This window comes from Heloderma suspectum, chromosome 3 (genome assembly GCF_057233095.1).
Source record: "Heloderma suspectum isolate Gila_16-S chromosome 3, 16-S_ref, whole genome shotgun sequence".
Lineage (NCBI taxonomy): Eukaryota > Metazoa > Chordata > Lepidosauria > Squamata > Helodermatidae > Heloderma > Heloderma suspectum.
Window position 1 is genome coordinate 265,375,751 of NC_139460.1, and position 14,775 is coordinate 265,390,525.

Below are 14,775 nucleotides of genomic sequence, written 5' to 3' on the forward strand. Positions count from 1 at the left end.
GGTAGCTGGCAAACCTGTGATATGGTTACTTTTGATTGAAGCAGCACAAACACGCTATAATGTGCATGGAAGACTGGCCCAGAGGGAATGTCTGCTCTCCCATCTTTCTCTTTCCCTATAGGAAACTCATTGGGTAGATTCACAAAACATGACAACCTGTACTCAAGATTGAGTTTGGCTGAGTGTGGGTTGTCGTTGAACCATGGTTTGTTGTGTTGTGTGAACCCAACCATGTTATCAAACGATGGTTTGTTAACCATGAACAACTCACAATTCACAACCCAACAACAAACCATAGGTTCTTTGGTTCAACAACAACTCACACTCAACCCATGCTCTACCTTCAGTATAGGTTGTTGTGTTATATGAACCCAGTCATTGAGATCAAAGTTGCAGCAATTTGGACAGCAAAGACTGGAACACAGAACTGAAATGTATACCCATGTTCCAGGTCCCAATGAAGATGGTGATCATGTCAGGCTCTGGCTGTTCGGAATGCTTATTCTTCATTTGCTGTAGAAGTTGACAGAAGCCTTCTCTCTTCTGAAAATGGAGGAGCAAATTAAAAAGAAATGGGGTTAATAAGACAATGCTTTTGGTCCAGGGGCAACTTCAACCATTACATGGAGGCTAAAGAAAATGGTTTCCATGCAGTGGTGTGCCATCTGGCTCGAACTAGCAATGGTGTGGTCACACTCTGTGTGAATAGGTAAAACACTGTGGTTGAGGGGTTTCAATGTTAGTGGGTATTTTTAGTGGCCTCCCCCAGGTGTGTAACATTTGAATCAGATGTTAAGAAAATGTCTGATTCTTGTGAAGCTAAAGAACAGGAAAAGCATATGAACATTTAGATATAGATTATTCTAGTCCAGGAGCAAGGAACCTTTTTTTAGTTGGGGGCTGAATTGTCATCCCCCCGCCCCCAGACTAATCCAGCGAGCTGGATGACATCAAGAGGATGGAGGCCCTCCCACTCCCCTGACGTCATCTCTACCCACCTGCCCCATTTGGCCTTTCCCTGCACAGAGAGCAACACAGAGCTCCCTGCCTTTCTCCGCACAGAGAAAGAGTCATGGCTGGTGCCTGGAGGAGCATTTGCACCAAGGGTCAACTGAGCCAGTGCCTCCTTCACATTCCACACACTGTCCCAACTGGGGCAGTGAGTGGCGCAGGAGGGGACTGCACTGGCATTTGCAGGAGCTCCCACAAGCACCAGCCAAATGCACAGTTGGCTTCGCTCTTGCTTCTCATTCCCTGCACAGAGAATGAGAAGCAGGAGTGAAGTACACTTGGCTGGCACTTGCAGGAGCTCCTATGCTAAATACCAATACACTAAGTAAGAGTGATGGGAGGGAACAAGGGCATTCCTCTCCCCGCCTCTTCCTCAAGGAATTCCTTTCCCCAGGAGGCATTCCTCTCCCCAAGCCCCACCTCTGGCCAGAGGCAGGGCTTGGGGAGAGGAGGCGTTTGAGGAGGGGAGTGGATGGGGCCAGTTGAGGGAGCCCAAGCCTCCATGGGCTGGATGGGGAACTTCCACGGGCTGGATTAGGCCGGTGGGCCGGAGATTCCACATCCTTGTTCTAGTCTTTCTTTTGTAGACAGTTTACTTCAGCTATGCTAAGACTGAAAGTTGTTCCAAGAATTTTCACTAAGCTGCTCCAGACCTGAAGTGTTTCTTTGTCCTCTTAACAATGGATAGCTGCCTAACTTGCCTGTTTCTTTGCCCTTGTGCAGACATGAACAGAGCGGGTATTGTGATTGCTTTATTCTATCTTACAGACTCACTTGTGCTTATGAGATGTTCCCTGAATATATTCCAGTCTTGTCTGCTTAGAGCAGGTAAGAAGCCTAAAATCCCTTGGTTTGGTTTTCTCTTCTGCAAAAGTTTACAGCCATTTTCTTGCTTCCTGTTCATCTGGGCTGGGCAGTTAGAGATTACAAGTCTGTGATTTCTCCCTTTAAATGCCTATCTAAATTGCCCCAGCACTGGTTTCCCTTAGAGAGCTGTGTGTATGTGGGAAGGTTTTAATTACCGATTTCCTCTCATAATGTTTAATTTGTTTTAATGGGAAATAATGCCATACATAGCAATGGCTCCGCTGTGCTAAAGGACTCTAGTGTGTGGAAGCACCCATAGTGGGGAATTTACCTTGGAGTCAGCAAATACATATTCTTTTTTCTGTGTTTTCTCTTTTTCTGTCTCCAGTGTAATCACCAGCTTGTTAGGGAACTTCTGAGATTTGATGAGCTGTAGGACTAAGCAGAGGCAAGAACTAAACAGATGTCACTGGTTTAAGGCAACAGAAATTTTGCAGCCAAAAGAACCAGTGCTGATCAATGTCTGTATACATGAAACTCGGTAAGGATTGTAAACTCCTTCTGGTTTATGATAGGCAAGTTTTAAAAAAATGACAGCAACTCAAGACTGAGCCCGAGGTGCAAGCTTGTTGTGATTCTGAAGCCTCACTGTTGCTGGAACAGTTTCTGCACATTAAGCATTGGGATTGTCTAATGAGAAGAAATCTTGAGGAAGATCTATGACCAAAAACAGGTATGCATCACTTTTCCTTTTCCTTACAGTGATATGAAGTTCTGACAGAATTTATAGAACTTGGCACTGGCTACTAGGACAAGTGCTGATGTGGATAATATCCCCACAGTCAGCAGAAGCGAGATTCAAAGTCCCATGTTCTGGCTCAGGAAGCAACACATAGTAGAAGAAAAAAACACAAGTAGGGCTTTAGCAAAATTGCCTTCAGATGACAACATTGCTAGCCTTATTATATTCCTTAGTAATTTCTGATCAGTTCTTAAGGGACTATGTTCTGAAAGATAGATTTCTGTGCCTAATCAAAGTCCATTATTGGTCCGGAAGACATTTATTGATTCCAATTGTATAAGCTGTCATGAACTTTACAAGGAGACGGAATCAACAGTTATAAATGAAACTGATTTGCAGGACAGACAAGAAGTACTTCTTCACATAGTGCAGAGTGAAACTATGGAATTTGCTACCGAAAGTAACACTCCTCCTGTTCTTTGGCTGCAACATCTGGCCAAAAATATATTTTGGACTTTACTATTTGTTGCCACATCACCTTCTTTTTGTGCCATATTGCCTGATGAAGAGTTCTGGAGAACTCAAAAGTTTGCAGACTTTTGTGGAACTTCTGGTTGGTCCTAATAAAGGTATTGCCCAACTGTGGATTTTGGATTTTTTTCTCATGAACCAGAACAGCTATCCTTGTTTTTTAATCTTCTCTAAGAAAAGCTTTAGGTATTGAAACAGGGATAATAATATTATTATAGCCTCCCCAGATCAAAGCTTACATATCACAGAGAAGATGATGGAAGGAAACTCTGCTAGGTTTAGGGGACATGTAGGAAGAACATGTTGCCATTACAGTAGAAATGGAGTGTGAAAGGACATAAGTGAATCAGAAAAAATGAGAGGGAATCAAAAAATAAGACAGAGTGAAGTGACTGATGCAAAACGGAATGGAAATATATGCTTTTGCAAAGAAACAAAGGAAGATTTCAACTAGAGAAGGAAAAGTTATGGCCTTATCTTTGGGGAAAAGATTACTGGATAGCAAACTGTTGTTGACAAAACAAAAATACTGAGGACAAAAACAAAGGACATTTTCAGAAGTGACAAAGAGGACCAAACTAGATGAGATGGTGGAGATCTGTGATTGGATTCCCCTTCTCTTTAAATGTTGGTACACAGCAGCTGCAGATGGGGAGCAGGTGGCATTCAGACTGGGACTCAGGTGCTTGCAGAGTGGGGTTAACCTTTTCACCAATGAAAATCTGCACACACACCACCAAAGCTGCCATTTGCTCTACAGGTCCCTACATTTTTCCTAAGAAGGCAAATCACAATTTCAGGGGGGTGGGTTTTTTATTGGGAAAACAGTGCAGGAGGAAAGGGTTAAAATCTCCCTCCCAAGCGCCATGGTTCTCCTGATCCAAATCACCCATCCACCACACTTGCTTTTTACCCAAAATGTAAAGAGACTGGAAATTTGATCACACATCTCCACAGTCTCATCTAGTTTAGACCATAAAGCTGTTTTTCTCAAACTTGCATTCCCAGATGTTTTTGGACTACAGCTCCCATCATCCACAGCCAACAATGCTTGGGGGTGATGACCATTGTAGTCTGACGACATCTGGGGACCCAGCATTGAGAAAGGCTGCCCAATAGCTATACTCATTTCAAAATAGATATCTGAGTGATCTGTACCATGACCTTCCCCCCCTGCAGCCAAAATCTGAAGCAGCCCTGAAAAAACGTAATTCCGCATACTGGGGAATTTGTACCCCCAGATCTGTGGAGCATCACTGAAAATATTCAGTGAGTGCCAATAGGATCAACAGTCCACTCATGATTGATGAGTACAGCATCTTACTTTTCTTGTGGGTATAGAACTTGTCTTCAGGACCATCTTTAGCTTTCTTGATGATGAGTTTTCCCATCTCAACATCAACTTTAAGATGTATTTTGGGAGAGATCCCAAGAGAGTCTGCTTTCACCTATGAGAAAAGAGAAACATTATTTCAAAGTGATTTCCCCACCATTCTGGATATTACATAACTAACTCCCAGAGACATAACATTACATCATTACAAGCAGGAATGTCTCTTTCTAGTATGCAAATCTTCCTGTAGCACAATATTGAGGCTGACCGTGATTCTTATTGGTTTTTATCAGAAAAGAGCATAAGAATGGCATTCTGGCACTTAAAGTGCTTCTCTATAGCATGAGAAATACTTCCACTATTGAAAAAAAGGCAAATTCACCTCGAAGGTTACAGGAGGGATAATGGAACGCCGATGTGTTGAGTCAGGCCCTTCGATCAACAGTTTTTTCGCCTGTAAAAATGTAAGCACATAGATTTCTTATTTAGCAATTCTACGCTTAAACCAACGGAGGCCGATGGCTCCACTTTCAATGGGGCGGTGAACCTGCTCTGGGTTTCAGACCTTGGAGAGCTCCTTTAGAGTTCTGACTGGTTCTGACTGAAACCTGGAGTGGATTCACCGCCCCACTGACATCGCAGCCACCAGCCTCCACTAGCTTTAACCAAAGTAGAGATTCCAGATTGAGATCATCCTTGTCATAATATGTAAACCAGCAAAGATAAACAATAAACACTATGATTTAGCCACAGAGATTCTTGATTGTAAAGAAATTGTGAAGAAATTGAAAGATTTCTTTTTCAAGCTTCCTCTTCAACTCTAGCTTGTCATTGTCTGAACATCACTTCATATGTAATGGAGTACCAAATGCACATCCACGCAGGATGGAGCTGGGGCTGTTCTCAGCCCCCTGACTCTGCAAGACATTAGTGGATAGAAAAATGTATTTGTCATATGGGTACACTTTCTTTCTTTCTTTCTTTCTTTCTTTCTTTCTTTACTTACTTATTTACAATATTTGCATATCATCTTTCTACAAATGCCACCAAGGTAGTGTACAACAATTCAAATAAAAACAATGACACATAAAAACAGAATGCGATAAAACCATATCAAAACATTAAAAGAACATTAAGGGTACAATCCTATGGGTTGTGCTCCCGGATAGACAGAGGACTCTGAGTTTGGAGCCTTCCACCTGTCCTATGCCCTGCCAGCAGGAGTAAGGCAGGGCAAGAGGAGGATGGAGGTGATTTCACCTCCCTTCCTCCATTTAACATACAAAAAGCAGCTAGATGGGCCTCTGAGCCAATCTAGCTGACTTACCTTTTGGTGGGCAGGGAGAGTACTGGGGAGGCCATAGGATGCTGCGTAATCCAGCCTCTCCCTTTCCCTCTCCTGCCTGCTCATCAGCACACCTCCTTTTCTCCCTCTCCAACTTCTCTTATGAGGTTGCAGATCCACAATTGGATCTCTTCCTCCTTGCTTGTAGCACTGTCTGTGGGCATTGAGGAGAAGATCCCCAGCATCCTATGGTGTCCCAGGCGCTGTCTAGGGGCCACAGGATTGCTTTCTAAAACCACCATTCACACTTTTAAAATCCAAATTAAAGAGATAAGAACATAAGAAGAGCCATGCTGGATCAGACCAAGGAAGGAGCCATCTAGTCCAGAATTCTGTTTACACAGTGGCCAACCAGCTGCCCACAGGAAACCCAGAAGCAAAATATGAGTGCAACAGCACCCTCCTGCCCACGTTCCTCAGTACCTGGTGTATGTAGGCATACTGCCTCTGATAGTGGAGGTAGCATATAGCCATCAGGACTAGTAGCCATTGATAGCCTTCTCCTCCATGAAAGATGCATTTTAACTCTTTTCTGAAAAGTTGACAGCGTGGTAAGAATTTACCAAAATTCGCAAAGTTCTTCATATTCAGGAGAGAAAGAACTTGAGATTTTAAAAATCTGAGTGCAGAAGAAAGTGAAATGGACAGATTCACCCATCCCTAGTGGGGACAATCTTAGCTCTGAAGGGAGCGATGCAGGAGAAAGACCCTTCACGCATGCCCAACAAACAGGCCTCTGCAAGTGGGAGGGTGTCCTCAAATGGGCCTCTCCTGCAGATATTAATAAGTGGACAGGTTCATAATGAGACATGGCCCTGTAACAGAAAGGGCTCCTAAAGAACAAACCAGTTTTGAAAAGATAAACTTGGGAATTGTTAGAAAAGAAGGAGCCTAGGCACATTACAACAGCTCACTCCCTGACTAGCACAAGAAAGGAGAAATGGTATGTTTTAGTACATTTCTCAGCAAATGCTTCTGGATTTCCCTCCCCACGGCAGCCACCCCCATCTCCTTCAGTAAATGCAAACATGAATGAAACACAGATGTAGCAATAAAAAATGGGTGGGTAAAGCCATTCAAAAGATGAAGAGAGAATAAAGTAGGTCTATCAAAGTCAGCGTACCTTGTCTTCAATGGAACCCAGCAAGCCTGTCAACTGGACCAGTTTTGCACGGGTGGCTTCACAAGACGGCTAGTGAGAATCACAGAGAAAACCAAAAGTGTAAGTACCAATGAAACAGCTCTTTCTCCCAGTGGAAACTTGGAATTATTCTGCATGCATGGATGCCAAAAAGGACAGTCAGCATTAGAACACCTTATATTATCCCAGCCAGCTATCTGAAATCTGAAACATGACGGCTCAGAATTTAACTGAACTTACTGAAGACTTAAAATTGAAAACAACATCCTTCAAACTTGGTGCACTGGTGAGAGAAGGCTGGCAAGTGACAGAAAGGAAATGTTGTAATTATGGGTCTAGAGCTGATCCACGCAGGGAAAAATGGTGCCATTTATAGAGTCACAGGCAGGACTTTCCAGGGCTTCAAGCAGAAAGAAACATGGACACCTGATTTATAAGGGTTGATGGAAGGAAAGACTTGCCAGTGGAACACAGAGAGAGGTGAATGCAGGGGAGGCTGGTGGCTCCGATGTCAGTGGGGCGGTAAATCTGCTCTGGGTTTAAGTCAGAACCAGCCAGAACTCTAAAGGAGCTATCCAAGGTGCTGAACCCTATCCCCAAAATAGGTTCAGTGCCTTGGACAGCTCCCTTAGAGTTCTGACTGGTTCTGACTGAAACCCGGAGCAGATTTACCGCCCCACTGACATTGGAGCCACCAGTCTCCACTGGGTGAATTTATGAACCTATAATGCTGAATGCCAAGTCAGACCGTTGGTCCATCTAGCTCAGTAATGTCTATTGGCAGTGGCTCTCTGGAGTTTCAGGCAGGGTCTTTCTCACTCCTGCCTGGAATTGCCAAGGATTCTGCATGCAATGCACGTGCTCTGCCACTAAGCTGTGGCCCTCCCCTTAAGACAGGGGAGTTGAACCTCTTTCAGTCCGAGGGGTAAATTCATTTACAGAGAATCTCTCAGGGCCCACTTTCCAGTGGTGGGCAGGGCTGAAAGCAAAAGGGGTGGGGCCAAAATGCAAAAAATTAACAATACCAGCATATTTTCACATAAAGGTCTTACTGTCAGTAACAAAGCCTTAAGAGAGGGATCTCAATCTTTTAGAATAGGGAAAGAACTGCACAAAACCCAGGAAATCGCCAAATGATTGGTGGCCAAGGAAAATGGTGTGGGCATCTGGAGAACCCTGGGGGACTAGATTGGGACCCCAGGGGTTGGATTTGGTCCCCAGGCCTAAGGTTCAGCACCTCTGCCTAAAGGCATGATGAGAAACTACAGAGGCAATGAGAAACTCTGTACTTGCAGTACTGGGTCACTGACAAAAACCTTGAAGAACCTAGCTGCACCTCATGAACTGAGGCAAAAGAAAAAGCAAATGGTGGTTTTACAGGTCAGTTGAAACTGTGACATAGCTCACCATATGCTCCACACACTGGAGTCAAGAGGCAAGTTAGAAAGAGCAGAGATGCTAACTGTCAAGAACGACAGCCTGTTTCCCACCATGAGACCAGGCCTGGGCGTCACATCCCAGGCATCCATCTGGAATACTGTGTTATCTGCCAGCTCCTTGGCCCTGTTTCTCAAGGCCATGTTCAGTCCCTGCTAATTGGGAAATAGATAACAGCTGGGTCTGGTGGGAACAGCCTACCTCTTCTGGGTGAAGGTGGTCCCTTTGGGGGCTGAGCTGATGATTGGCTAAGGGAAATCTGCCCTGGGTTGCTGGGCCTGGGCCTTTAAAGGAGGTCAAGGGAGAAGTGTGGCATCTCCCCTTGTCTTGGTGGTTTTGGACCTGCTGTTGGTTGGATACTATCCTGAAAGGCCCGTACCTAAGTAGGTGAAAGGATAGGCTAGCCAGTTTGGTTATTTTGCTTGGGGGTGCGATATAAAGACTCTCCCTGTATGCTTTGGTTTTCCTTGCACGTTTTCAGCTTTGTAATTCTCTGTACAACCCACCACTCTAATTCTCTCCCTTCCCTCTATCCCTTTCCCTATAATAGTTATCCAACTCTAAGTTGGTGTGATCCTTTCTGTTCAAACTCAGTGCTAAATTAAGTGTCTCTTGACAGGACAGGGAGGTTACTGGGTGCATTTTGGGGCTTGAGGCCAGGTTTGGCCTGTCCTGCCTTGCAGGGACGTTGGGGCTAGCTCCAGCACTCCTTCACACTAACTAAACAAGTAAATTTCAGTAGGCATCCCTGTGCAATTAGCAGCTCCCAACATACCTGAGAATGGCGATGGCTACCAAGGGGCAACTGCTGCTCAAACACCATATGTAAAGACTCCAGAGAAGGAAGAGTCCGACACACCTCGCTGAAAATGCAAAAGGACGAGGAAGGGATTTGTGATTATGAGAACCAATCTGTGTAGTGGTGGTAGATCAGGGGTGCACAACCAGTTCAGCCCCAAGGACTACATGTGATGCCGGTTCTAGAGTTGTGGGGAAGGGGGATACATGCATGCACGCGCGCACGCACGCACACACACATCCCAGTGATGCTGATAGAGATCGCTGTTTCCTCACTGGTAGCAGGAGTGGGGACAGAGTAATCTATATGAGGATCTCTTGGGGAGGAAGCGGAGAGCCTTCTCTCTTGCTTGTCCTCAGCAATCCCGATACAAATCACTCTTATCTCACTGCTGCTACCAGCGAGGAAAGAGCGACCTGTATCAGCATCACTGGGGGGAGGAATTTGGTGGCGACAAGGGGGGTCAGGGATTTTAAGACTGGGGTGTGTGTGCATGTATCCCCTGGGCTGCAGGTTGTGCACCCCTGTGCCAGAAGGATACACTATTGCTAACCAGTCTAAAGGAGTCTGCTTGAAGTTATGTTATCCTGTGTTTTTAAGTCACAGCTGCAGAGGTCCATCTTTAGAAACATGCATTTAGATTTAGGCTGGATTGTTAAGACAGGAGTTCTGAAAGTGCAGGTCCCCCGCACCGAATGTCCTGTGGGGATGGAGTTTCAGAAACAATGATAAGAGAGAGAATTTAGATCAGCCTTCCCTCACCTGGTGTCCTCTAGATTCATTGGACGATGACTTTCATCATTCCCAGCCAGCATGGCTGATGATGGGTCTTGTCAGAACATAAGAAGAGCCATGCTGGATCAGACCAAGGGTCTATCTAGTCCAGCATTCTGTTCACACAGTGGCCAACCAGCTGCCCAAGGGAAACCCACAAGCATGAAACATCACCCTACATCTGAAAGACACCATGTTGGGGAAGGCTGGCTTAGGCTAAACTTAATTTTCATGAGGGTGCATAAGGGAAAAGTCACACCTCCATGTCAGCCACAACTTGGACTTTATTCTCTCTATAAAAAGGTCGGAGTAGAATCCCACCAAAAGGCATGGGTCTGGCAGGTCTACTTAGGTCAACTACTATCAATCCTTATATAGATCCTTTATATAGAACCCCCCAATTAACTCCACATTGAAATGTGCCTCCAAACTAGGGGTGTATGAGAAATTCATTTCAGTTCGTTTTTGATCAGGATTTACCCAGTTAGTACCTTCTGAACTGAACACAGACTTGGACACAATATGTGGTCAAAGTCCGTACGTTTCTGAGCTTGCAATGGGATTTATGGACCCCAAAAATGCATTTGACAGCATGCATACACTTGGAAAATGTGCATGAAAGAAATGCATACCTTTGAAAAATGCACACAAATATGCTTTAATCAATGGGAGAAGAATGCGTACATTTCAAAGATGCACACAATTGATGTGTACATTTGGAAAAATACAGACAAAAATACACATGGATTTTCATGCAAAAAGAAAAAAACAAAGCACGCAATCTGATACAGACTTGAGTCAGAACGAGCTTCAAGCTAGAATTTGGAGAACTTTGGCGAGCTTGAGTTTTGCTGATTCGCACATCCCTTCTCCCGACTCATTTGCATTTACCTGAAAAGCCCTTTGCAGAGTCCTGCAAGCAGTTTCTTCAGCTGAGTGAGCGTCCAAGAGCCTAGCTGTATTGTTTCAAGATCACTGGCAATATGAACTCGCAAATAATCCTGGATGAGTTTGAGGTGCTCTTCTGGAATACTGCAAAAGAAAGAAAGAGCTTGGAAGACCAGACCTTAGATGTATAAACCTAAGCTGTGACAAGTGTGGCAAAAAGATCCTGGTGAATGGTAACTATCAGGATGTTGTATATAGTGTTTTAAGCTGGCTAGTTGGTTTGAATGATCTCTCAAGGATACCCCCAACACCTGTGGTTGTGAAAAGAGACTATTAGAATGGGTCAAATTGGTTGGACAAGTTTAGCTGGAGACATTCCCTGCTGTTATGGAGATTAGCTGACTGATGGCTGTCCTCAGAGAGAGCCAGAGGTAGATTTTTAGAGGTGGCCATGTTAGCCTGTTGCAACAAAAACAAAGGCTTTTGTGGCACCTTAAAGGCCAACACATTTATTCTGGCATAAGCTTTCATGGACACTATTCCCTTCTTACATTTCTCTCCCACCTTCCTAAGGAATGTGTTAATTCAGAGGTCTGTGAGAACAATGGGCGCAAGCTAAATCTGTAATTTGGGTGGCAGAGAGCGGACTTTGCTCTTTGCAGGATATCCTATTAGCACTATGGGCTCCCCTAGACATCTGATGCGGAACAGGAATCCATTGGAGTGTTAATGCTGAGAACCCTCATCTTAACCTCAGCCTGTATATATGTTTACATAAACCTTGTATCACAAAAGCCTTCCGGGACCTCCTTCCAAGTACACTGAAGCCTGGATAAGTGGTGGAACCCCTGAAACTTCTCGCTGCTTGGAAGTTGGGTGCACACATGCAACAATATCATGCCTGATATGCTTTCTAGCAGAGAATGAAGGCGAGGGAGAGAAGCTGGGGAGACAACTGTGGCAGAATGAGTCCCCTATTCTGTTGCCTATCCATTGAAGCTTGATCATTTTTCTAAGGAAGAAGTTGATGGAAAATACATGCCTATCTACATGCCCTTTTGTAATCATATGTAACATCTACATAGTGCTTTTAGAGTGTTCAAAATGTTTTCCATATTTTGTAAGGTATTACTGAGTATAATAAGACTTAGATATTGTTATTCTGGTTTTGCAAACGGGACTGGGCTGGGCCTAAAAGTAGCTTGTCTAAGGCCACCTCACGAGTTAATGGTGGAGACAAAGCTCAAAGCAGGGACATCCTGATTTGTAGCTCAGTGTTGCACAGCCTGAGCCTATGCTGGTTTATGCAGAAGTAAGTTCTAATGAGTTCAGTGGGACTTACTCCCAAGTAAGTACACATAAGATTGCACCCTTAGCCATGGTGCTGCACCAGCTCTCTTGTGGAGTGTTCTTGTTCACTAGCATGTTATGTTTGAGTAACTCCTAATAGAAGGGGAAGGAAGGCCTCCTTCCTGTGTGCCACCCACACATAACCAACCCTCCTAACCTTTTCCTGAGGGGACTCCCAACCAGCACTTCTATGTGCTATCTACAAGATAATCTTGTGCCCCACCCTCTTATCAGGTGGAACAGATGTTCTCATTACTGTGCTTGTAATATGATCATTAGGGTTGCTGGGCTCCTGTACATTTTAGAGCTATGAAAACAGAGAGAATGTCACCAGCTGCAACTTCTCCAGTCTCTGCAACACTATGATTGGAAAAGATGCACCTAGCACAAGTCTGTCTTCTAAGCCATTGCATAGGATGTCTCTTGGGGGCCTTATTCAAGATGGCTGTGATAAGTGATATAGTAAAGTGGGTCTCTAGACTTTTGTGTTCCTGTCTCCACTTCCTGAGATAAATGAATTGCTAGACCTCACCTGCTGGTATCTTGGTGCTGTAAGCGCTGGAGCAATGTCTCAGAAAGGGATGGTTTGCTCACTTCTGCCACCTGGGCACATTCATTTGGGGGGAAATCTTCTTTTGCCTCACTTACCAGAGGTGGCATTGAAATACTGCGTGGAGGTAAAGTAGGTGGTACAGGCATAATATGATCTGTCACAAAAGTAAAGGAAAGATCATGATCCAGGTGCTCTCTTTCCATGCTATTTTTAATGGTTTAAAGTTCTGTGTTTTTAGTGGAGTAGTATATATGCGGCGCTCTGTGTAAGGTCAGTGTGGTGTAGTGGTTAGAATTTTGGACTAGGACTGGGGGAGACCCAAGTTCAAATCCCCACTCAGTCAGGAAACTCACAGAATGAGCGTGGGTTGGTCACTATCTCTCAGCCTAATCTACCTCACAGGGTTCTTATGAAGAAAAAAAAAAATGGTGGGGAAAACCATGTACTTGAGCATGGAGGAAAGGTGGTATATAAATGAAATAAATAAAAAAGTTTTATGCTTCACCACAAATTAATATCTGTAATCACGCCCACTAAGTAGTAGAAAAAACTCTGCCCACTCGGTAGCAGAAAATTTTCCGTACTTCAACAGTACCTTCTGTTGTGAACCAAATACCAATGAAGAATTCACCCATTTCACAACCAAAACTAGAGTAGCTTTTAGAAGGTTTTGGAATACATTTGAGAGAATAGGTTTGTACACATTCAGACAAAATTAGAAGTATATACAACCAGTCTTCATCTCTCCTTCTTTATGTTTGTGGAAATAACCAGTACACATAGCATATTATTAGGGAACTGAACCACTTTCATCTGAGCTTCTTGAGAAATAATGAACATTAAAATGACAGGCTAGATTTTTTTTTATTACTGATGCTCTTGCTAAAGCCAAATTGCCAAGCCTGAAAGCCATCATTACGAAAGCTTAGTTGGAAGCAATGTGATAATGTTAGTGGAAAGCAATGTGATAATTCAAACTTTTCCTCACCTAACTTCTGGTTGTTTAGTCTACAGCTTCTACCACTTGTTCATGCAGGGATGGGGGGGTGGCTTGGGTGGGGGGTGGCTTGGGTGGGGGGCGGGCACTGCAGTGGGGGCATTGGCAGAACTCTGCTGAGGGCTCATTAGAGTCTGGTGCTGGCCCTGGGCTGCAACTTCAAAAGAGACGGTGAAAAAATGCCAGTAGTTCTTTAAGGTATGTCACAAACAGTAAATTAATATTTCCTTTCTTTTGTTAAGTGTCCACCAATGGCTTCAAGAGCAATTTCTTTAAGGGGTACGCTGAATTCCCAGTTAAAAGGGAAGAGATTTCAATACCCCCCAAATTAATTGTGGAGTTTCTGGCATCAAAAACACCATGTTCCATTGTATCACTAACATGGCTAAATTGTCCAGAACACAAGCTTTCTGCTACACTCACACTCAGAGTTGAAGTGGCCGGTGCAATCTATTTTGTCCTTCGGATTACAATGGTTATATAGCTCCTCTGGTTATATTTTCAACCCTGCTGATCATAGCACATAATGGGGATTTGAGTCCCATCCACAGCATCAATGTGTTAGGCAGTATTTTTTATCATATTGGTTTTTGGGTTTTTTAAAGAATTTTTCATATGGAGTTTTATTTCTTTCATCTTTTTATCATTTTATCTTTTATTGTTCACTGCTCTGGAATCTGTTCAGATGTGGAGCAGTATATAAATTCTGTATATAAATAATAATAAAAATAATTAAAAGGAGATGCTCCACAGTTTGCCCATATTGTTCTCCACATCCTGAGAGATCACCTGACGAAAGTCTATCTAGCATACCCCCATTCACAGAAATAGGAGTGTGGGAAGCCAGATCTCAGGTATTCTATGTGGTACCACCCTCTCTTTAGAACTCCTTCCCCAAGCAGTAGCATTTAGCAGGCAATCTTGCAAGACTCTTAACGTTGAGTTTAAACCTTCCTCTTCTGAAAAACTTGTAGGCTGTAGAACTAACTACAATTGTGTACTGAAGTTTTCTCTCTATGTTTTTAATTTTGTCAGTAGTTGGTATTCTATTGTTTTAACTTTGTTTT

General features: G+C 43.8%; 1 protein-coding gene and 1 long non-coding RNA gene across 9 annotated transcripts in view; one reads left to right on the top strand and one right to left on the bottom strand.

Annotated features, from left to right (window-relative positions):
* The window catches only part of INPP5D (inositol polyphosphate-5-phosphatase D), a 95,063-nt gene that overhangs the window by 44,084 nt on the left and 36,204 nt on the right, over nucleotides 1-14,775 (bottom strand). For 6 of the 7 annotated variants that reach the window (XM_084846749.1, XM_084846748.1, XM_084846752.1 and 3 more), the window contains exons 4-11: nucleotides 12,691-12,865; nucleotides 10,812-10,952; nucleotides 9,123-9,210; nucleotides 6,893-6,961; nucleotides 4,807-4,878; nucleotides 4,416-4,539; nucleotides 2,150-2,256; nucleotides 441-543 (exon numbers count right to left, since the gene is read on the bottom strand). In XM_084846749.1, the coding sequence (XP_084702875.1) occupies nucleotides 441-543; nucleotides 2,150-2,256; nucleotides 4,416-4,539; nucleotides 4,807-4,878; nucleotides 6,893-6,961; nucleotides 9,123-9,210; nucleotides 10,812-10,952; nucleotides 12,691-12,865 (879 nt within the window). The remainder of the gene's footprint in view (nucleotides 1-440; nucleotides 544-2,149; nucleotides 2,257-4,415; nucleotides 4,540-4,806; nucleotides 4,879-6,892; nucleotides 6,962-9,122; nucleotides 9,211-10,811; nucleotides 10,953-12,690; nucleotides 12,866-14,775) is intronic. The other variant, XM_084846753.1, reaches the window with a different exon arrangement.
* On the top strand, nucleotides 1,456-13,123 carry LOC146351193 (uncharacterized). Of its 2 annotated transcripts, none has more exons than XR_014789545.1 (3): nucleotides 1,456-1,839; nucleotides 2,394-2,551; nucleotides 10,820-13,123. It is a non-coding gene; the product is annotated as an uncharacterized LOC146351193 (long non-coding RNA). The 2 variants fall into 2 exon arrangements; XR_014789544.1 differs by lacking the exon at nucleotides 10,820-13,123 and adding an exon at nucleotides 2,960-3,049.